General features: G+C 44.8%; 1 protein-coding gene across 1 annotated transcript in view; it reads left to right on the top strand.

Moving 5' to 3' along the window:
• The window catches only part of CHSY1 (chondroitin sulfate synthase 1), a 70,895-nt gene extending 49,523 nt beyond the window's left edge, over positions 1-21,372 (top strand). Inside the window, exon 3 of the mRNA XM_059180170.1 lies at positions 18,287-21,372. Coding sequence (XP_059036153.1) covers positions 18,287-19,876 — 1,590 coding nt within the window. The 3' untranslated portion in view covers positions 19,877-21,372. The remainder of the gene's footprint in view (positions 1-18,286) is intronic.
• Positions 21,373-22,790: the final 1,418 nt, after the last annotated feature.

Below are 22,790 nucleotides of genomic sequence, written 5' to 3'. Positions count from 1 at the left end.
CTTGCAAAAGGGCCAGCCACTGTAACAGGGGTTACAGTGAGGAATGCAGCAGAGAGAGACGCTGATTTCTTTCTTGAGGAACAGTTGCTGTTCCAGGGGAGCAGGGACTCTGTTCCTTATGGTCATTTAGGGAACGGGGTTCTGCTGCTGCTTCTCTGCTGTCGCCCGTGGCATCATCCTCAACCGCATGGTTACGCTGCTCTGGGGACCAGAGCCGCAGGAGGAGAGGGCAAGAGCCTGGGGGGACAGAGCCAGGCCTTGAGGAGGCACAGGCTGGAAGGCGAGCCCATGGCTTCCATTCGCACTCTGCAGAAGAGGACTTGGATGTGTGGTCACGCCCAAGTAGCTGGGCTGGCGGCCGGACCCAGCCACAAGCTTCTCACCACGGTGGAAGGGAGGACGGTCCCAGCAGTCAGTTCACAGTTGGTGCCACGGGACCCAAAGCAGACTTCACATATCGTCCCAAACCTCTTCATCCAGGGTACACCCTTCTGCGGGTTTGGGGATGGAGTTAGTGTTTCTTGGGTTGTAGGCGCAAGGCGATGGACTATCGCTGGTGGAAACTGTGGCCATGTACAGAGGCCAGACGTTGAAGAGCTAGAGTTGGGCAGCACAGTTTAGTTTTTAACTTTTACATTAAAGAGCTCCTAATAGGAGGGGCACCTGGGTGGCTCAGTGGGTTAAGCCTCTGCCTTCGGCTCAGGTCATGATCTCAGGTTTCTGGGATTGAGCCCTGCATCAGGCTCTCTGCTCAGCAGGGAGCCTGCTTCCTCCTCTCTCTCTGCCTGCCTGTCTGCCTACTTGTGATCTCTATCTGTCAAATAAATAAAATCTTTAAAAAAAAAAAAATGCTCCTAATAGGAGATCCAAATAGGAAATAGTCTTCTCTCAGGCATTTCTATTGGCAAGAGTCATTGCCTGTTACAAATTGGTCATCAGTAAATTTTGTCATTGTGGTCTTATGTTTGTTGTATTGTGTGGTGCTCTTATAATTTAACTTTATATAAATGCCCTCTTTGGGGTGTCTGTGGATATTTCACCTAAATTTTTCTCTCCTGAAAAATCATTCTGGCTGTAATGGTAAGGCTAGAAGGACCTGGGAATATTCTCAAAATATAGTATCAAACCAGCAAATCAGTCCAAATGGGAAAGTTTCCCTTAGGGTGTCTCCTTTTAAATTTACAGTATATTGCTTTTAGCTTTGGCCCTACCATAACATGGAGACTGGGAATGTTTGTGATTAAATTTGCATTTGGGGAATGTGGAAATGCCTTGCTTATAGTTATCACAGCTTACCCTGATGTTTAAAGAAGGAATATAATTAACGGGCTTGCAGTCAAATTGATCAATAAGTAAGGAAAATCTCTAATTGGATTAATGCCACCTTCTGTGGGAAGAAATAAATCAAAGTTTATGATTCTTCCGTATTTGTTTAGTTACATACTTGTAAGTAAGGTAAAACAGAGAGTAAAAGAATTAAAAGTAAACATGTATTGCTCTTTTGTATTTTAGGAATTGTCCTGTTGTTCCCTGGGAATTGCCAGGCGTACATACACCCAGTGCAACACTGTAGCACTAGCAGACTAATGCATTTGAAAAGAAACTGGAACATTCACATTTAAATTTATTTTGACATCACTTGGAACTTAAGATAGGAATAGTGGTAGGGCTGGGGATCAAGAATAGAATTCTTGTTTCATTTTACCTCTCGGAGTTTTCCTGGTTTTGAGCAGTGAACACGGGCTGTGTAATAAACTTTACTCTTCTCCTTTTTTATTTTTTATTTTATTTTACTTTTTTGTTGTTGCACTGGCACAGTATACTGTATACTCTGACACCTAGCCCTAACATCAGTATGGAATACCAGAAAATGCCTGACCAAGAGTCTGGGAAAGAAGGTGATTTTCATCTTCCAGTGCAATTTCGTATTTATGGAGTTTGACAAGGAATATATTGTTTAGTTCGGAGTGTGCTTATGTCACATATGCATTTGTTTTGTATATTTCTAGGTAATTTATTTTGACTAACTTGGGTCAAGATAATATGCAACTTGAATTTGTTTCTATGTGAAATTCTCGTTACCCACCCTCCCTTTAAGAAAAAAATTGTACTTCTACCCTTCAGTCGACATATGATTTATTCCTTTACATCAATCTTCAGGCTTTCTCACTTTTGTGAAATGTTTGTTTTTCTTGTAGCTTATGACTTTAGTGTCTCTTTTTCTTTAGTTAAAAAGTTCTGATTGACAAATAGTAGGATAGCTTGATTTTATTTTATTTTTTATTAAAGATTTATTTATTTGAGAGGGGGCAAGAGCTTGAATGTGGGGTAGTCTTCCAACAGACTCCCTGCTGAATGCAAAGCCTGATGTGGGGCTCGATCCCGTGACCATGAGCTCATGACCTGAGCAGAAATAGAGTTTGAGGCTCAACCTACAGAGCCACATAGGCGCCTCTTAATTTTAGTTAGCAGTTAGTGTTGTTAACTGTTTCAGAAATATAAGATGTTCCAAAGTAGAATTATTATTTAGATAGGCTATACTTTTAAATATATACATACTGTACAGTTTACAGAGTATATTTGGTTCTCTTGCCTTGTATATGTGCATTGGAACAAATATTTTTCAAATATTCCCAAGTAGGTTTATAAGTGACTCTCCCTCCTTTCAGTATTTTATAATGAATGTATACTGCTTTATAATAGTAAAAAAAAAAGGCAGGGAGTGTAAAAGTAGTAATCATAGGTGATTTAAGCATTTCTGTAGGATGGCATTTTAAGAATCCCACGGCTCCTGGCACAGACAGGAAATACTGTGCACATAACTGCGCGTCATTCACGAAGTCCCCCTTTATTTCCTTGTACTTGTCTTTATTATAAGGTATATACTGTGGAATCTGATGGAAAGTTTGGGCAAAGAAGTAGATGAGATCTTATCTTTCTGTCATCCTTTTCAGAAGTGCACTTTTGAAAACAGAATTTTGACCTTCAGAGCCCCCAGTGGTCATCCTCCCACCCCCCTCCCATCATGGCTCTCACTGCGTCTCCTTTCCCCAACTAAACACAGGTCCACACAGGGGCAGGGGTTGCGATTTGATTTAGAAGTGGAGGCAAGGTATGAAAATGAGGGTGTGCAGAGACTTGGGGACTGGGCGTGTGCAGTGGGGTCTAGCCGGAGTCGAAAGTTCTGGGCGTGACTGATTAATACCAGTGCCTTTGACCTGTAGAATTAGATCTCCCCTCCTCTTTCTAGCACTGGATTATTGGTTATTTAATAGTGCAGGATATTAGACTGGAAACAAGGACTTGAGGGGCATGAATGACCGCTGGATAGTTGTGTTGGCCACAGGACTCAGAGCCAAGTTAACTTAGCCATTATCGTTTAAAATGCAGTGGTAAAAATATATCATTTTGAAATACTTTAAAGTGTTACCTACCCTGCTTGACAGTTTCTTGCTGAGGTACTCCCCACAAAACGTGTTTGTCAATATGAACAGGCAGGAAGGGGTAGTAGAGTAGGCCATTTAAATTAGTTGAGGTAGGGTTACCTTACATGAGCTTTTTCTGTCTTTCTTTCTTTCTTTTTTTTTAAAGATCTTATTTATTTATTTGACAGAGATCACAAGTAGGCAGAGAGGCAGGCAGAGAGGGGGGGGGGAAGCAGGCTCCCCACTGAGCAGAGAGCCCGACGTGGGGCTCGATCCCAGGACTCTGGGATCATGACCTGAGCCGAAGTCAGAGGCTTTAACCCACTGAGCCACCCAGGCGCCCTTACCTGAGCTTCTTCATTCTGTTTCCTTTCAGCTTAGAGTGCTGGAGGCCCATGTGAAAATAAATGTCAATAATAAAATGGGTTAGTCATTCTTATTTTTAGTAGTGGTTTTTATTTTCATTTTTCTAAATTCCAGATCACTTGAGGACATCACTGTCCTCATGTCCACATGGCTTTCCTGCTAGAAAAACGGTAGCTACATCCAGAGGGCCAAGCGGGCATGGGGGCGTGGGGGGTGAAGGGGGTGGCAAAAGCTGCTTAGTCCTTTCGAGGCTCTTGCACTTTAAAAGACAGCTGGGCTGGCATTTGGAGTGGATCCCAGTTCGTTCTGGTGCTGGGCCAGGGCAGGGCGGTGAGCAGCTGCCGGTAAGTGAGGGAGGAAGTGGGTGGAGAGAGAGGTGTGGAAATCGTGCTGAGTGTGAGCGACACTGCCCCGTGGAAGGGTTGTCCCTCTCCTGGCGCCCCACCCCCACTGCTGAAACTCAGTGCCTCCGTCCACTGACAGCGTGAAAATGATCCTGTTGTGCTCTGTTTTGCCAAGAGAGTGGGTTTTCTTAGAAAGTGAAGGTTCCTGAAGGTTGACATCATCTTGGTGTGGGGGAGACTGGTGCTGTCATTGATCTTCCCTAGCGCCAGGAATGTTGGCACTGTTGCTTCTCCACTCTTGTTTGCTCTTAGGCTTCATCTGACCAAAATATGATTCCATGGAGTTTACTTACATGGTCAGAAAGTCTGGGGTGGCTTTGAAGCCTTATTGATGATCCTATTAAAATGCCTCCCCTGCCACACACGCATTCCCTTTCCTAAACCCAGGCTTATGAGCCCCACCGCACACATGAGCCGCCATGGAGAGGCTGGTGTGGATTGAGTAGTTTGGGAGGGTACCTGCCATCCTGGCTCAAGAACTCCAGGGTGGATGGTCAGGCCAGGTGGCCCTGTCACGGTTCCTGCTATTTGCTCCCAGATGCGGCCCTTGCACAGAGGAGGTGAGTCCTATTTGCTGAAGAAATGGGCGTTCTAGAGGGAGTAGCGTGTATCCTGGAGTCTCTGACCCAAGGTGCCCTATGGAACACTTCCCTCCTCCTCACTTCTGTCAGGTCTCTGCTTTGGATGATTTCCCCCGGCCAGAGAGGCCTTCCCCTACCCATGCCTGTGAGATCTCACCCCTCTCCTCTCCCTTGCCTCCCCCCTCCCCACCCTGGGGGTTTCTTCAGGGCTCTGGTCCTAGGCTCCCATGTTCCCCTCCCGTCCTACCTCTGGAGCATGAGCTGCAGGAGAAGGGGGGCCTGCCACCCCCTGACCTCTGCATGTGCCCTGTGCCCAGAGTAGTGCCTGCAGGAGGGCACTCTGCTTGTCACATTACTAGCCTTCAGGCAGCTGTGACAGCAGGGCGCCCGGCGAGCTGCTGCACATGAGTCTCCTGGTTGGCACATGTGGACACTGAGGGCACCACCTCGCAGGCTTCAGTGACTGAGTGCGCGGGAAGTGCCCGCAGAGCTTCTGAGAGATGTCGCTCATCAGGGTCGTAAAATCAGAAACTATAACTTCCACTTGGGATTGGTGGTTATAAGGATTAAAAAAAAAATCAGGTACCTCTGAAGGGTTAAAGGACAAGCTTTCCATTCAAACATGTTGCCTAACATTTAACCAACGGAAAGGTTATGTTGACGGTTGTGTAAGTCGGGTAGGTTATTTTGGAAATATAGGATGATTATCTGTTTAGTACACCAAAATGCTCTGTTACTAACATTTTATCCTTTGAGTAAATGTTTATTGAGCGAATCAGTTGTGTGCCAGGCTCTGCTGGAGCCGCAGGAACATGGGTGAGGTCTTCCTTCCAGGGCCCTTGGTCCAGTGGAGCCTGATAGTAAGTGAAGTTTTTGAGAATTCTAGATGATTCTCTTATATGGATGCTTTTCCTCTTTCATGTCTCTGAAGATAGAATCTGTATTATAGAGGCCTGTTTCGTGAGGTCTTGCTGCCATATCTGTTGGGAGTTGGGGAACCGGGTGGAAGCTGACAGGGTGTCAGCCTTGGGCTGGTCTGCCCTGGAGTATGAGGGGCAGGGTTGGGGTTGGGGACTGGGGGCAAGGGCTACCTTTACTTGGCGGACAGCTGTGGTACGGTGAACGTGTTCTCTTTTCTAAAGTTTTGTTAGCTCTTCTGTGGAATGTGGTGCTTCTCTTTCACTGTGATGTTTAAATACTGTTTGGAGCCACTTACAGTGTTAAGTGATTCATCCTTTAGTCCTTGCTCTCAAAATGGGAGAAATAATACTCATTTGTTCAGCAAGTACTTATTGGGCAATTACTTATGTCAGGCTCCTAGAACAAAAGTAGGTTTTGCCCTTAAGGGGTTTAAAATTGTGAGGATTCAATGTGTGTGTGCTTGGGTCAGGGGAAGGAGGCAGGAGAGGGAGAAGGGGAGAAGGGCAAGAAAGGTCTCATGCTAGATGCTCAAAGACTCAAAAGAAAAAATCTCTTCTCCTTTTTATCCCTTGGCTTTTTACTTTACTGTCTTAAAGACCAAAAAAATCTTACTCATTGTGAATTGTTAATCACTTCTGCTTTGTTTCTACCCATTTCTTTGCACAAAGGATCTGACGTTTAGAGTATTTTATATATTCCAAAAGGTTTGGTTTTGCTTAGAGCAGGGAGCTGATAGATGAGTGAAGGGAAGAACAAAAGAATTGATCATAAATAACAAGTCAGAGAAAAGGGATTAATTAACTGTTTTCCTCTAGAATCTACTTCAACATAAATAATTTGAGGGTTTTTCTCCTAATAGGTTGCCCATGGGCTTTTAAAAATTAACTTTTTTTTTTTTTAAAGAATTTATTTGACAGACAGAGATCACAAGTATGCAGGGAGAGAGGAGGAAGCAGGCTCCCTGCTAAGCAGGAGCCCGATGTGGGACTTGATCCCAGGATGCTGGGATCATGACCTGAGCCTAAGGCAGAGGCTTTAAACCACTGAGGCACCCAGGTGCCCCCACAATTAACTATTTTTTAGAGCAGATTAGGTTTAAAGTGAGATTAAGCGGACGGTACAGCGTTCCCGTGTACCCCTTCTCTCCCCTCCAGCACCCATGCTACCAGCATCCCCACAGAACAGTACTTTTGTTACAGTCTACGGACCCCCACAAACACATCAGCATCACCCAGGTCCTGAACTTACATTGGCATTCCCTCTTGGCATTGCACATTCTTTGGCTTGGACAGATTTCTAGTGTCTCCTATCCACCATTACAGTGTGTTGAGTAGTTTCCCCGCCCTGAAAACCCTCTGTACTCCTCCCCTCATTCACCCACCTCTCTCCCCTAGCCCCAGGCAACCACTGATCTTGTTACTGTCTCCCTGGTTTTGCCTTTTCCAGAATGTCCTATAGCTGGAGTCCTTCAGTCTGTAGCCCTTTCAGACTGGCTTCTTTCACTCAGCAATATATATGTGAGGTTCCTCTGGGTCTTTGCTTGGCGTGATAGCTCCCTTTCTTTTTAGTTGTGAATAAGTTTCTACTGTCTGGATGTACTGCATTTTATGTATTCACCTACCAGAAGGACATACTGGTTGATTCTGAGTTTGGGAATTTATGAATAAAGCTGCTCTAAACATCTGTGTGCAGGTTTTTGTATAAACAGATGTTTTCAGTTTAGTTGGGTAAATACCAAGGAATACAGTTGCTAGATCTTAATGTAGAAGTACATTTCGTTTTGTAAGAAACTGCCAACTGTCTTTAGAGGATGTGCTATTTGCCTTCCCACCATGTATGAGGGAGAGGTCCTCTTGATCCATATCCTCGCCAACAGTTGGTTTTGTCAGTATTTTAGATTTTGGCCATTTTAGTAGTTGTGTAGTGGTGGCTGGTTTTAATTTGCACTTCTTTAATGTCATATCGATTTTGAACATCTTTTCACATGTTTTCTTGGACATCTGTGTATCTTCTATGGTGAGCTCTCTGTGAAGGTCTTTTGTTCATGTTTTAAATCAGGTTGCTTATGTTATTGTTGTTGAGTAAGTTCTTAATACATTTGGACAACAGTTGTTTATCCAAGATGTCTTTTGCAAACATTTTCTCCCAGTCTATGGATTTTCTTTTCATTCTCCTGACAGTGTCTTTTTCAGAGCAGAAGTTTTTGATTTTAATGAAGTTCAGCTTCAGTTATTTCTTTCGTGGATCATGCCTTTGGTGTTGTATCTAAAAAGTCCTCTCCATACCCAGGGTGGTCTAGGTGTCTCCTGTTATCTCCGAGGACTTTCATAGTTTTGTGTTGTACATTTAGATGTGTGATCCATCTTGAGTTAATTTTTGTGAAGTGTTCAAAGTCGAGGTCCAGGTTGATTTTTGTGTGTTTTTGCACGTGACTGTTCAGTTGTTCTGGCAGCATTTGCTGAAAAGACTGTCTTTCCTTCATTGTACTTTCTCTTTTGTTGGTTGCCTGTGTTTAGACACTGTTTATTTCTATCACTTCTCTAGAAACCGATACTGTGGAGGTTTTTTGTTAAGATTTTATTTATTTATTTGAGAGAGAGTGAGGAGAGCACATGGGGGAGGGGCAGAGGAAGAAGCAGACTCCCCGTTAAGCAGGGAGCCCCCTTCGCAAAGCTTGATCCCGGGGACATGAGATCATGACCTGAGCCAAGGGCAGAGGCTTAACCAACTGAGTCACCCAGGAGCCCCAATACTCTAAAATTTAAAGCAGTAAGAGCTACCCTTCCCCCCAAACATTCCCTTTTCTTCCATTTTTCCCTTTTCTTAAAAAAAGCTTTGAAGAACTCAAGCCTTTGTGTGGTAATCATGGAGTGAGAGTCACTTCTCGGACTTCCACGGGGTGAACTCAGGATCAGTAAACCAGGGTATCCAAAACACGCTCCGTCCTCATCTCTGCTCCAGACTCCCTCACCGTCATTGGGCTGGACGTTCAGAGGCTTGGGTGGACAGGAATTGGGCTGTGCTCTTGTTTCGCCTCATCACTGACCTTGCTGCCCTTCGCTAGTGGCCGTACCTTGTGACCACAGCTCCAGTGGGCTGCCCTAACTCAGTAGACCTTCATCATTCGAAGCCTGCTTGGATCTTTAGCAAGTATGTGGGTGTACGATATTACTAGATAGACATGGTAAGTTAAAATGGTTCAAAATGTGTTTATTTAGAATGAGATTCCACAGCAAATCAGGAATCTTGACTAAAAAAACCCAGAAGAAAATGAGTTTATAGGCCGTATTTGGCCCACAGATTTGGCTCATATTTCTCTGTCTCTCATTCTAAAATTTGGGTTAGTTTCTAACATTTAGAAATTAGGAGGCTCTACACAAAAATAGCCCTCTTCCTCACTTTTCTTTAAAAATCAGAAGATCTGACCCCACTGGGCCTGGATTCCTGTGTCCCTCCCCAGCCTGGTACACTTCCCCCATATTGCCCCTGAAAGTTTGTTTTTAGCTTTGTTTTTGTTTTGGTTTGTTCTTTGGTGATCCCTTAGACTGCGGCTCACGTCGGTTTTGCTGTGGATTGTAGCTCCAGTGTGAGAGCTGGATGTGTTCACGTTGACTAGCATTAGTAAGGAGCGCCGTGAGGGGCCGCGACTGTGGTGGCCTGCCATGACCGTACCCGGACACCGGCTACGAGACACCTTTAGAGAGAGCCCTTCCCATCCTTCCCCCTCCCTTCCTCCACGAGCAGGCCCAGGACTGGGCTTGTCCCGCTGCCCACTCAGTGCTTTATCTTTGTGTGCAAGCTTATCTTCTCTTTGCACTTGACCTTTTAGATGTTCCCTGCCTGGTAGAGTGCCTTTAATGTGAGTGTTCAGTAAGTCTTTGGAGCCACATTTACGTAAGACTTTGTTCATTTGAAGATAGGTGTGCACACATTCATTCTTCCTGACCCTGCCACGTTTACTTCTTTATCTGCGGGAGCAGAAAGGGGATGTCTGGAAAGCTTAATTGACTCGTGCAAGGTCAAAATGTTATTAAAGGGCAGCAAATGGGAGTTTAGATCATTTTCTGACTGCAGATAAGGGTGTTCTCTTTCCACGGTTGCTGTTGACCGTTCACGCTGCCAGCTGTCCACCGCAGACTCTTGATTTCAGTGGGATCACTTTGCTTAATAAGCCTTACATACAAGGGTCAAATTACTACCAACAGTTTTTGCCATACTTTGCCAAGCTTAATTCCCAGTTCTTTTGAAATGTATCCGACTTCTCAAAAAGGTGTTTAGATTTCAGATTTCGACACTGCTGGTTTGAGACACAAACATACAGCTCTCATTTTTTACTACCAGAGGCCCAGCGTAATTCCCATGAAAAATCTGCTTTTTTAAACGGACTCTAAAATATGAAGCACCTAATCCTCGAACTTAATTGGATGAAAGTCAGCAAAGCCTATACAAAACGAATTAGGAGAGAGACCTAATATGGATTGTAGTGGACCATATGCCCTGAGAGCCAGTGCCAGGCCAGTATATGCCCCCGATCTTGGCCTAATTATTAACAGATTTTCTCTTTCATCTCAAAAGGCCCTGCACCAGACAATAAATTCTCTGGAAACCCTACTTCTAGGTATATGAGAATGTTAATTTAAATATTTAAAACTTGTGAATAAGATTATTTTGAAACTATTATCAGGTATGGTCTCTTGATATTTAGCAACCCATATTTTCTGTGAAGCATTTTTCAGCACAAAAGGATACAAAAAATCATCTGCGGAGAATTGAAGCACTGCACAAATCAGAATTAAGAGATAACTATCAATCTGGAGCAGTGACTGTTGATGTGGCTGAAATACATATTTAATGATAGACATTAATGTGAACAGCTACTGGGAAGAACCATGACTTAATGAGAATGTTGGCCTTCATTGCAGAGGACGCCGAGGACATTTGCTAATGCAGATCGTAGACCGTAGACCGTGTTCGTTAACTGAGGATTAGATGTGGATAGTTGATGGTTATTCCCAGCTGGACTGGAGGTTCCTGGGAATAGCGTGACCTTGATATTTATTAGCCCCTCTCAGATTTACCATGGAATGAGTCACAGTCCTGAAGCATGTCACAGTGCAGGAGATGGCTTTTCTGGAGTCCAGGATTATGGGGGTACTTTTTAGAACAAAGATTAGGGGCTGTTCTAGGGACACTGGAAATTAAATGAAACCACAGGGGTACTGTATGCATCTTAAAAGGGCTTCCTTGGTGTTTTTTAGCCAAGGAATAACCTTGTAATTATAAAATAACCCATATGCACACCAATTTTGTGTTTTCTTCTGCAGTACTTTTTAACTTCCCATTTTATAATATTCTTTAAGAGAATGTACCAAATTATAGATTATTGAAATACTTTAACGAAGTCCTTTTAAAATTCAAATTTGTTGACATTCGAAATATTCTTTTTTATTTTTTTAAAGATTTTGTTTATTTATTTGACAGAGATCACAAGTAGGCAGAGAGGCAGGCAGAGAGAGGAGAAGGGAAGCAGGCTCCCTGCTGAGCAGAGAGCCCGATGTGGGGATTGATCCCAGGACCCTGAGATCATGACCTGAGCCGAAGGCAGAGGCTTTAACCCACTGAGCCACCCAGGCACCCCTCGAAATGTTCTTTATAACAAAAATGCCTCCTTATTTGCCACTCATGGAATTACTAAAATGAACCATTACAAATCTCCTATCCTTAACTTTTTTATTTATAGCAGAATAGGAAGTTTGTTTTTATAAGATGAAAAAAGTTAACAGGGTGCAATGTGGTGTTCTCTTCTAATGCTCCAAACACAGTTTGACTCAGTGAGGGTAGGAGCCTGTAACATTTGAATACTGTATCTTTGACCACATCAGAGTGAGTGGGTAGAAGAACATTAGGGCATGATTTTAGAATTATATGTGACTGTTTTATAAAACTAGCATATAAAATTTTTTTAAAACATAAGTTTTATAAAACTAGCATGTAAGATTACATAGTATCTTAGAATTCTTCACGTTGAAGGAACCTCTTGTATGATATAGTCATTTTATAAACAGGAAAACTTGAGATCCAACAAATTCAAGTGACTCCCCCAAGACCTTACAACTTACTGGTAGCATTAAGTCAGTAAATGTCTCCATATAGTCTTATTTCTTAATGTTTATTTTACATTGTTACATTCTGTACTTTCTCCCAGGGAAATAGCAGCTTTAACTTGCTAAACACTTACTTTAGACATGCAATTATACCTCTTACGGGTGTAGGGGACTTCATTCCTGTTGAATCTGGGAAATTGCCCGAAGTCCAGAAATTAAATCTTACCTTCATCTTACTTGCTTAATGGGGAACATTGTAGTGAATAGAAAATTGGCTCTAATGTGGAGAAAAGAGGTATAATGGACAGAATATAGAGACGTTCAGCATAATGATCCAGCTATTTCTCATTCAAGAGCCCAAAGCAGAGTGGTCCAACTTCTTCTCACCTTCAGTGTGCACACCTTCTTAAATGCAACAGCCATCTTTAAAGGGAAAAAAAGAAAAGGTAGGCAAAGTCTAAATAATAGCAAGGAAGCTAGGAAACAGTCAAGATAAAAACAAGGATGATTTGAGGAGAACTTTGCAAAGGATTTGAAAAACAAAAGCAAATGCCTACAATACTACAAAGGCAGAAATGAGATGCAGAAGCACTAAGATCACTTGATGTGAACAGGTGGAAAAGGTGATTTGGGGTAAAAGTGGAGGAGGGATAGCTGGTGGCTGGGGAAGGTGTTGTGAGCTCTTGCCCAGAACCCAGCCCACTGGGATGTGGACACAGAAGTCTGATCAGTGGGACCAGCACCCAGCTTTCCCTTCTGGTGTTTCCCTCCCCATCTCTGTGGCAGGAACCGCAGATGATTTCTGGATCATTTGTCTCTAACTTAGCCTTAGTGCCTGCTTCATTGAAATTTTTGCTTCGAATTACACTATATTCCCTGTTCTAAATTCTGAAGGTGCTTTGTGACTCATATTCATATTTAAAAAAAAAAGTTTCCTTGAAATCTGCATTTCCCCCTTTCTCTCCCCACTGCACTGAGGGTAAAAAGAAAGTTTCCTGACCTCTCCACCAAAACCATTTATAATAAGGCTTTGTATAGACGCTGATGGGGATTGGTCAATGTGCTGAATGACCGAAAAGGTACCACTAGAAACTGACTTGGGCAGGGTCTTTGTTTCACCATTAATACCATTATGTGGAGGTGCATGGCTTCGCCTCTTCGGTACCTCTGTCCACATCTGCCCTTTCGGAAGAGGAGCTGTTCATTGGCATTTATTGAGATTTTTCTTAGGATCATAGCAGGTGCGTGGCTTCTTTGTTGAAAATGTTTATTTTGTAGTGATATTAGGGTGATGCAGGAGGGGAGGGCACCAGCTAGTCTGGACATAGACTTGGCCTTATTTTTAACAAAACAAGTGCTTTCCCCCAAACACACACGTGCTTGCACTTGTGTACGCCTGCACGCTCCCCACCCCTTTCTCTCGTCTTGCAAAAGATTTCATTAAAAAAAAAATACCTACACCATATATCTGTACGAGGCTGGGTGCAGTGTCAATTACGAGAGATATTTATATATCCCTATATAAATAATAAATTATTAATAATAAATGTGTCCTATAAAAAAAAAGGATATAACAACATTCATTCAGACTGGTGGAGGTTAGCCAGAAGGTGCCTACAACAACTTTACTACAGTTCACGATCTTGGTCTCTAATGGCTCCAGGGGGTTTAAGGCTTTCATAAAACCCGGTTAGTCATTGTCAGCAATTTTCTTTTCTTTGTGTTTATCCCTTTAGCACACACATGCTGTGTTTCCGGTAAAGCTTACCTAAACGTCAGTTACTGTGAAAGTCGTGGCCTCAGACAGCTTCTAAAAGATGTTTAGAGGGGCACCTGGGTCGCTCAGTGGGTTAAAGCCTCTGCTTTCAGCTCAGGTCATGATCTCAGGGTCCTAGGATCAAGTCCTGCATCGGGCTCTGTGCTCAGCAGCAAGCCTGCTTCCTCCTCTCATTCTCTCTGTCTGCCTCTCTGTCTACTTGTGATCTCTGCCTGTCAACTTAAAAAAAAAAAAAGACGTTGAGAAACATAGTCCTGAAAAATGCTTGGGGTTGTGGTGTCCTGGGAGTGGGTAAGAAGAACCAGTGACACATGGCAGACCCTGCACTCCACACCAGACCTTGGAGCTCGCTTGCCGCGGGTGGGGTTTTGATAGCCGAGAGTAAGATGTGCAGTTATCTGTTTGGTTTTCTAGAGAGTAAAGGACAAATAACAACTACATCCTTTATCTGGAAGGATATTTATTTTTCCTCAAATATACTGCTGATTTTTGCATTTAAAAATATATTCTAGCCAGAGGACCCCAGCCCTGTCCCGTTATATTAGTTACCACTTAGTTATCCTATCTGTCAGTCTTCATCAGCTGTGCTCTTCTGCATTGAAATCATGCAGCATTTTCTTGATACCTGCTGTGCTAAAGACTTTACTGTTTGCCGTAAGTTCACCAAATACCTGCCGAGCGTCTCGTGTCAGGCCTGAGCTAGACTCTGAACATAAAGGTCGTGAGCGTGCGTGCGCTGGTTCCCTCAGCCCGCTCTGGAGCCCTCTGCCTCTCCTGTCTGTTCGGGCTGCCAGAACGAAAGTTCGGTGGACAGGGTGGCCGATGCAGCAGACGTGCATTTCTCCCCGTGCTGGGGGCTAGACATCCGAGGTGGAGGCGTCCCTAGGGTCAGGGTCTGGGAAGGACCCTCTGCCTGGTTTACAGAGCTGCTTTCTTGCTGCATCCTGCCATGGTGGGGAGAGAGTGCTCTGGTGCCGTCTCAAAGCCCTATCTGGCTCCCATCCCACCGTGGGAGCCCCCCCTACAGCCTCTTCTCAACTCAGTTCCCTTCCAAGGGCCACACCACACACCCTCACACTGAGAGCGCCTCAGCATGTGAATCTGGGGCATGCGGACATCCCAGTCCACTATACTCTCCTTGTGGGACCTCCTTGCATTGTCGTTCTAGGCGCTCTTTCTTCTCTGTCGTACCCCTTGTTTCCAGGATGCTGTGTGATCGTCCTTTCCGATATATTCTCTCATTCTAGAAGGGCACATCCTTCCAGAGCTGGGAAAGGCTGAGTACAAGGTAGGACCGTCCTCCACTGCCTGAAAATCTCTCTTCTGCCCTCCTGCTTCATGGATCATTTGGTTAAGAGGAGAATTGTACGTTGGGAATAATTTTTCACTCCCTCTTATTTCTAGATGGCCTTTTTTTCTTATCTTGGGAAGTTTTCAGAGTGCTTTCTTTGTGGTGTTCTGAATTTGTATTCTTTCTACCAGGTGATTGGGATTTAATTCAGGCAACTAGTTCTTTTATTCTGAACCCATTTTCTGTATTGTTATTTTCTCCCCCGGTGTACTTTCTTGTGGTAGAATGAATACTTTTCTGTTTTCTGGTTTTGTTATCATTTTTGTTTTCTGGGATATTCTTTAACTTTATTTTCAAATTTTACTCTTCTTTTTTTGTGCTGCTAGTTTATGTTGATTTTCAAGAGCCTTTTTGGTTTTCTGATTTTCTTATAGTATTCAGTTTTGGTTGCATGGGTGTATTATCTTCTGTGTAGATGCCTTCTAGGTTTGTCTTTTGTTTCTCTTGTTGGGCTGGGTGGGCTCTTCTGACCTAATTTTGAAAAGCAACCTGTAAGGTTCAGTGTGTTCACATTCTTGGAAATGGAGGGACCTTTAAAACAAGTCATGGTCCTTCATGCTCACTGTTAGAAATTTGGAAATTATAAGCAGACAAAATGAAAATAATATGTAATTATAACAAATATCTATAAAACTATTACGTAGCCCTCCATCATCTTGCATGCAGTAGTTATTTTACTGGTTCTAGTTGTGGAGCCTTGAGCTGGTGCTGATTTCTTGGCTGTGGTGGAAGGTGGAAGGGCCTTGAGCTGGTGCTGATTTCTTGGCTGTGGCCTTTGCATAGGCCTGTTCGCTGCAGCGCACCACCACCCCCCACACACACCCCGCCGCACCCAGGCCGTGTCCTCAGGCAGGTTTGGGGATCAGATAGCACACCCACTGTGGGATGCATGTCCTGAAGGCTGACCTTGTGAAAACTGGAAGAAGGGCCTCCAGGCTCCTGTTGGGGCATGTGGTCATGCAGGGGGTAAAGGGTGGGACCTTAGAACCTGTGGGCAGATTTCATTTCTCCTGGCTTGGCAACCTCACGGGACACTCACTTGTCCCCTTGCAGCCATTCAGTTGGCACCCAGGAGGCAGTCTGGCTGGAAGATGAATGTGAACTCCTGGGGCAGGAAGTTCCTGAAACCTCTTTTGTTGTCACCCATATAAAAAGAAAGGCACATGATCAGGTTCTTGTCCAGCCCCTGTCATGGGGTATTTACGTTACTGTAGTTTTTCTCCGTGCTCATGTCTGTGGCCTTATAGCTAGGCCTTGGAGGAGCTCAGACCTCCCTTGCTTCACGCTTTCCCAACTAAGCAAACCCCAAACTGCTGCTTTGCTTCGGGCTGTCCTGCAGCTTCCTGTAGATCAGAGGTGTGGGGAGGCGCCACCCGTGCTGGCTGCCCTCCGCTGGGAACAGAGGCCAAGAGCAGCCTCTGCACGGGGGTCCTGCACATCCTGCGTATCCTGCGTTTGCCCTTTGCCTCCAGGCACGCTGAGAGGCGGGGCTGCTCTCCAGGGCTGGATATGCTGCGCTTCCGTTCTTTTTTTAAACTTTGACTGCCTTTTCTAATTAATTGCAAAATTTAGAAATGATTTGAGCGGGTAATTCCATGTCTCCTTGTCCTGTGTTGATCACAGACCATGTGGGAAGCAAAGTTGAAAAGAGTGAGGGCCTTTCTGAGATGTTGGCATTCCACGCCAAGTCCTAGTCTGTGGACAGACCTCGCAGGTGTCCAGGAGAGGAGAGAGCTGACCTTGAGAAGGTCAGCTTTCGCCAGACTCTCAGGTCCCTGAGAATGAAGCAAGCAAGTGGATGTGGCTGGAGGCCTCACACAGAACCTGGCGTGCATTCCTCTATCTCGTTCCTTGAAGTGTTTCCCTTCTTTTTATTCTTACTGGCTTTACTTAGTAGTAGCCTGTAGTATTGCATAGAAGAAAATGGGATGTAAAAATGCTAACCTGCGCTTTTCTGTTACGGTGATTGCTATGTGGCGGGAAAGAAAAAAGTAAAAAATAGGACTTTCCAAAGGTAAATAAGTAAACTGCCTGGTTCAAATACATATCACCCTATCAAGAGTTAGTATTTAGCAATGTGAACAAAACCCAAAAATGAGCCACAAATGCAACGGGACTCATTGTAATGATTTTTGTAGATTTTTATTCTTTCTTCTAGAAGGTGTTGTAGACATTCACCAATCATCTTGTTGCTCGGATATACAAGGGAATTAAGTACGTTCCCTGTCTGACTTGAGGGAACATGCCCCCGTTGGGGCTGATGGACTGCCACCCTTTGTCCTCCCTGCCCCCAAACCTGTATCGTAGGACAGGGGGCGGGATGGCGGAATAATGAGTCCCCTCCCATTGCCTGCCTCTTACTCAACACTCTGAGCCTGTGGCTGTGCTGGTGCTGAGCACAGAGGACACACCCCTTGCCCCCAACCCCAACCCTCCACCAGTGCCTACACAGAGGCTGCGGGGGAGGGGCGCACTTGACACAGGAACTTGCAAGCATTTGAAAGGATTTTCAGCACATCTTGGTGTCACAGATGGCATCCCCCTCCCGATGGCCAGCCTCTTCTCTTTCCTTCTCTTTAGCTCACTGGCAGCGGCACTAATCCTGGGTCAGGTCGTATTCCGGGAGCTTTCCTTTTCACTCTGTCAGTGCAGTTTATTCCTACAGCGCGCCCCTGCAGGGTCTGCTGTTCCAGAAGGATGGCGGCTCCTGTTGTGTGCCAGCCTTCAGTGAGGGGAGGGGGCCTTGGCGCTTGGGTTCCTTGCAGGGGCTTGGTGGGGACGCAGAGGGCCTTTCCTCCAGGCGCGTGCACTCGGTGCCCTGCAGTCTCAGGATCACCCTTTTCCTGTAAGAAAACTTTCTCACACTTCTGTTTGCCCACAGAATTCTGTCGGCCAGCTCTGCTTATCAATGAGCCTTCTTTCTTGAAGCAGTTTGCATTTCTTCTTCTTCTCATCTCATTGGACAGCGGGAGACCTGGCTTTTACCTCAGGCCTCCGGTATGCTGTGGCTCATTTGCAAAGATTTCTGAGAGTTCTGGTTTTTTTTTTTTTTTTTTTAAAGATTTTATTTATTTATTTGACAGAGAGAAATCACAAGTAGATGGAGAGGCAGGCAGAGAGAGAGAGAGGGAAGCAGGCTCCCTGCTGAGCAGAGAGCCCGATGCGGGACTCGATCCCAGGACCCTGAGATCATGACCTGAGCCGAAGGCAGCGGCTTAACCCACTGAGCCACCCAGGCGCCCTGGTATTTTTTTTTTTTTTTAAAGACCGTGTAGGTGTGTAAGGAACAGTAGAAATAGAGGGACAGAGTCACATAACACTAAAACAGCCATATTTCTGTGTTTATTCTCTTAACAGATGCAGCAGCTTTTTTATGAGAATTATGAACAGAACAAGAAGGGCTACATTCGGGATCTCCATAACAGTAAAATCCACCGAGCCATCACCCTGCACCCCAACAAAAGCCCGCCCTACCAGTACCGGCTGCATAGTTACGTGCTGAGCCGCAGGATCGCCGAGCTGCGCCACCGCACGGTCCAGCTGCACCGGGAGGTCGTGCTCATGGGCCGGTACAGCAACACTCAGGTTCCCAAGGAGGACCTCCAGCTGGGGATCCCACCTTCCTTCATGCGCTTCCAGCCCCGCCAGCGGGAGGAGATTCTGGAGTGGGAGTTTCTGACCGGCAAGTACTTGTACTCAGCGGCCGAGGGCCAGCCCCCTCGCAGAGGCATGGACTCCGCCCAGCGGGAGGCCCTGGATGACATCGTCATGCAGGTCATGGAGATGATCAACGCCAATGCCAAGACCAGAGGGCGCATCATCGACTTCAAGGAGATACAGTACGGCTACCGCCGGGTGAACCCCATGTATGGGGCCGAGTATGTCCTGGACCTGCTGCTCCTCTACAGGAAGCACAAGGGGAAGAAGATGACCGTGCCTGTGCGGAGACACGCGTACCTGCAGCAGACCTTCAGCAGGATCCAGTTCGTGGAGCACGAGGAGCTGGACGCCGCAGAGCTGGCCAGCAAGATCAATCAGGAGTCCGGGTCCTTGTCCTTTCTCTCCAATTCCCTCAAGAAGCTCGTACCCTTTCAGCTCTCTGGGTCAAAGAACGAGCACAAAGAACCCAAAGAGAAAAAGATAAATATCTTGATTCCGTTGTCCGGGCGTTTTGACATGTTTGTGAGATTTATGGGAAACTTTGAGAAGACGTGTCTCATTCCCAATCAGAACGTCAAGCTCGTGGTTCTGCTTTTCAATTCTGACTCCAACCCCGACAAGGCCAAACAAGTCGAACTCATGAGAGATTATCGCATCAAGTACCCCAAAGCGGACATGCAGATTCTGCCCGTGTCTGGAGAGTTTTCGAGAGCTCTGGCCCTTGAAGTGGGGTCTTCCCAGTTCAATAACGAATCTTTGCTGTTTTTCTGTGACGTTGACCTCGTGTTTACTACAGAGTTCCTTCAGCGGTGTCGAGCAAATACAGTTCTGGGCCAACAAATCTATTTTCCAATCATCTTTAGCCAGTACGATCCAAAGATTGTTTATAGTGGGAAAGCTCCCAGCGATAACCATTTTGCCTTCACTCAGAAAACTGGCTTCTGGAGAAACTATGGGTTTGGCATTACTTGCATTTACAAGGGCGATCTTGTCCGAGTCGGTGGCTTTGACATTTCCATCCAGGGCTGGGGGCTCGAGGATGTGGACCTTTTCAACAAGGTTGTCCAGGCAGGTTTGAAGACATTCAGAAGCCAAGAAGTAGGAGTGGTCCATGTCCACCATCCCGTCTTTTGTGATCCCAATCTCGATCCCAAACAGTACAAAATGTGTTTGGGGTCCAAAGCGTCCACATATGGGTCCACGCAGCAGCTAGCTGAGATGTGGCTGGAAAAACATGACCCAAGTTACAGTAAAAACAGCAATAATGGCTCCATGAGGACAGCCTAACGTCTAGCTCTGCTGGAAGAGACGTTTTTAATTATCTAATTTATTTTTCAAAAATTTTTTTGTATGATCAGTTTTTGAAGTCCATACAAGGATATATTTTACACATGATTTTCTTACAAAGGACTCCTTGATGATTGAGCTTTTTGAACAAAAATGTGATCATGTTTGCCTTTGAACACATTTTTTTGCTGAACATTGTGTAGCAGACCTGCTTAATGATGACTTGAAATGTACCTGATGAACAAAGCTTGTTTGGTTTTGTTCTTTTACGCATTTCCTTTTCAGACGACTCCCCCACCCCCCGACCAGTCCTCTGGCAGAAAACATGACCGTTCTGCAAAGTATTATTGTAACAGAACACTGTAACTCTGGTAAATGTTTTGTTGTAACTGTTAACATTGCACAGATTCTACCTTTTGTCTTTTTTTTTTTTTATGACAATTATTTTTTTCCCCAAGCCATTTTGTGTTCCAATTGTAAAATAACGAAATGTGATTAATAGCCGTATCATCACCATCGGGAGAGCGTTCCGAAATTGATTCTTTCCCCCAAACTTGTGCTCATCATGGTCACGTATTGTTTTAAAAGCAGGGGGAGAAGGAGTGGCACAGTTAGATGTGTGGCTGTTCTTGTGGTCGTTCGTGTGGCCTAACGGACCTGGCATTCAATTCCAAGAAGGATTTGTTGTCTTTTTGTTTTGTTTTGTTTTGTTTTTTTCCTCCTCCTGACCCTTGTCTTTAAAGGGTAAACTATTCTTAATATTCAGAATGACAAAGAAGAATTATTGTAATAAATCTAACGTACACAAGCTAAAACAGAAACAAAAACCCGCCCTAATGGAAGCATTGGGGGAAAATGTATTTTGGTTTTGTTCACTTCATCTTGTCTGTGTTACATTATTGGTGGAGATGGTTGTTTCATTCTTTAATTACTGTTTTGTTTTATTCTTTGTATCCGAAATACCTTTAATTTATTTAATATCCATTGTTTAGAGCTCTGTCATTTCTCCAGTACCTGTTAGTTATTAGTATTTATGTGTATCAGGAGTGTGTTTAATGTTCTTTTATTTGCAGTAAACTGATCTCCAAAGATTTCCTTTTGAAAACGCTTTTTCCCTCCTCAATTTTTACATTCCTTCCTGTTTTACTAAATACTAAGTGTTCTTTGACAATTTTGGTGCTCGCATGTTTTGGGGACAAAAGTGAAATGAAGTCTGTCTTGACACCAGAACCTTTTGTTTGTTTTCAACTCACGGATCAAATGTGCCTTAATAAATTTTTTTTTTTTTCATTTAGATTTCAGTCAGTAATAGACTTGCCATTTTAATGCACATCGTTGGAGATCTGCTCATTTGTAAATAGTCTATTTCTCATTTGGGAAAATAAACCAGTGAACAGTATTTTTCTATTGTACTTTTCAGGACCATTTTGTCTCATTACTCCCGTTTTAGCTAAAGAATTGTATTACATTTGGAGAGTAAAAAACTGAAACACTGATTTCTAAAGGTTTCCAAGTTATTTGAGGGAATATTTTGTGTAGACTGCAGTTTGGGTGTGGAATGGATCTTCCAAGTGCCTCTTCCTCTGTTTTCCCGTGGAATGAATTTGTCCCATGTTCCTCCTCAGCTTGCCGAATCTGTGTTCCCTAGAACAAGGGTCTTCAAACCCATTCTCAGCCTCATCTGGCTTCTTTGTACGCATGCGCCTTCCTGCCCCCAGGGTGGGCCCGGCTGGGCCCATTAGAGCTGGCATCGTAACAGCCGCCCACGTGAGGCTGTGTGCTCGAACGCTCTCGGGGCTTTAGGATAGATCTAACTACCGGATAAATTGTGTACAGTGATATATAATCCAAGAATCAAAAAAAGTAAGACCTTTGATGTCAAGGTAGCAGGCTTCGTGGAAGCCAGTCCCCCTTCCAGGACAGCTACTTAGCGTGTAATGACAGTTGAGGCCCAGTATAATAACATCGTGCTCTCAGTAGGAATTGCTGTCATTCAGCCTAATTGTCATTTACTTGGTGGGATTGTTTAGTTTTTCTTTGGAAAGAAGCACATTTTTATTCCTCAGTAAAGAAGAGCACAGTATACACCTTGATGACAAAGTAATTTAAATTCTCTATCATAATAGCCAGCCGTCGGGATTTAGGACGGGGTGTGTATGAGCCGTGGCCTTGTCGAGCTTGAATGTCTGTCCAGCATCATGGTGATGCTTTGTTAAAGTTCACCATTTCCTTCCTACTCCCACTCTTGCTCGTCTGTTCCTCTTCCTGATGCCATGTGGATATTTATGGAGGTGTTGCCCTCGCTTCCTCAAGATTCCGCTGAGGGGCACCGGGGTGGCTCATTCGGTTAAGCATCTGCCTTCAGCTCAGGTCATGATCTCGGGGTGGAGCCCCACATTGGGCTCCCCGCTCAGTGGGCAGTCTGCTTGTTCTTCACCTTCTACCTTTCACCCCTGCATGCTCCCTCTCTCTCTCCCCTCTCTCAAATAAATAAATGGAGTCTTAAAAAAAAAAAAAAAAAATAGAAAGGCTGCTGAACCCTTTCCTTCTGGTCCCCTCCCCTGGTCTTGCCACACCTGGGCTCTGCGCCCACTGTTCTCCTGGTTCCCTTTCCTCCTGGCCTCTCCTCGTTCAGCTGGGCCAGGGTCCCTGAATGCCTTCCTGCCCAGAAAGCGAGCCCTGGAGGCCCCCTCAGGAACCCCCTCCAACCAAACCGGGCTCCTGAGTTCATGGGGACATCAGGGTCTTTCCTGCAGACCTCAGTCTGGAACTCTCCCTGCACACCACTCTGCTGGCCTACTGGACTGATACTCCAGGAGCCAACTGAAATTCTCCCGTCATCCACACTGGTGCCTCCCCGGACCCTTTCAGTGCAGAGGTGACATGGCAGGACTTAATTCTGTGGTCATGTGAT

Source organism: Mustela lutreola, chromosome 7, assembly GCF_030435805.1.
Source record: "Mustela lutreola isolate mMusLut2 chromosome 7, mMusLut2.pri, whole genome shotgun sequence".
NCBI lineage: Eukaryota > Metazoa > Chordata > Mammalia > Carnivora > Mustelidae > Mustela > Mustela lutreola.
The sequence above is the reverse complement of the archived record's forward strand: the minus strand, read 5'-3'. Positions and strand labels throughout refer to the sequence as shown.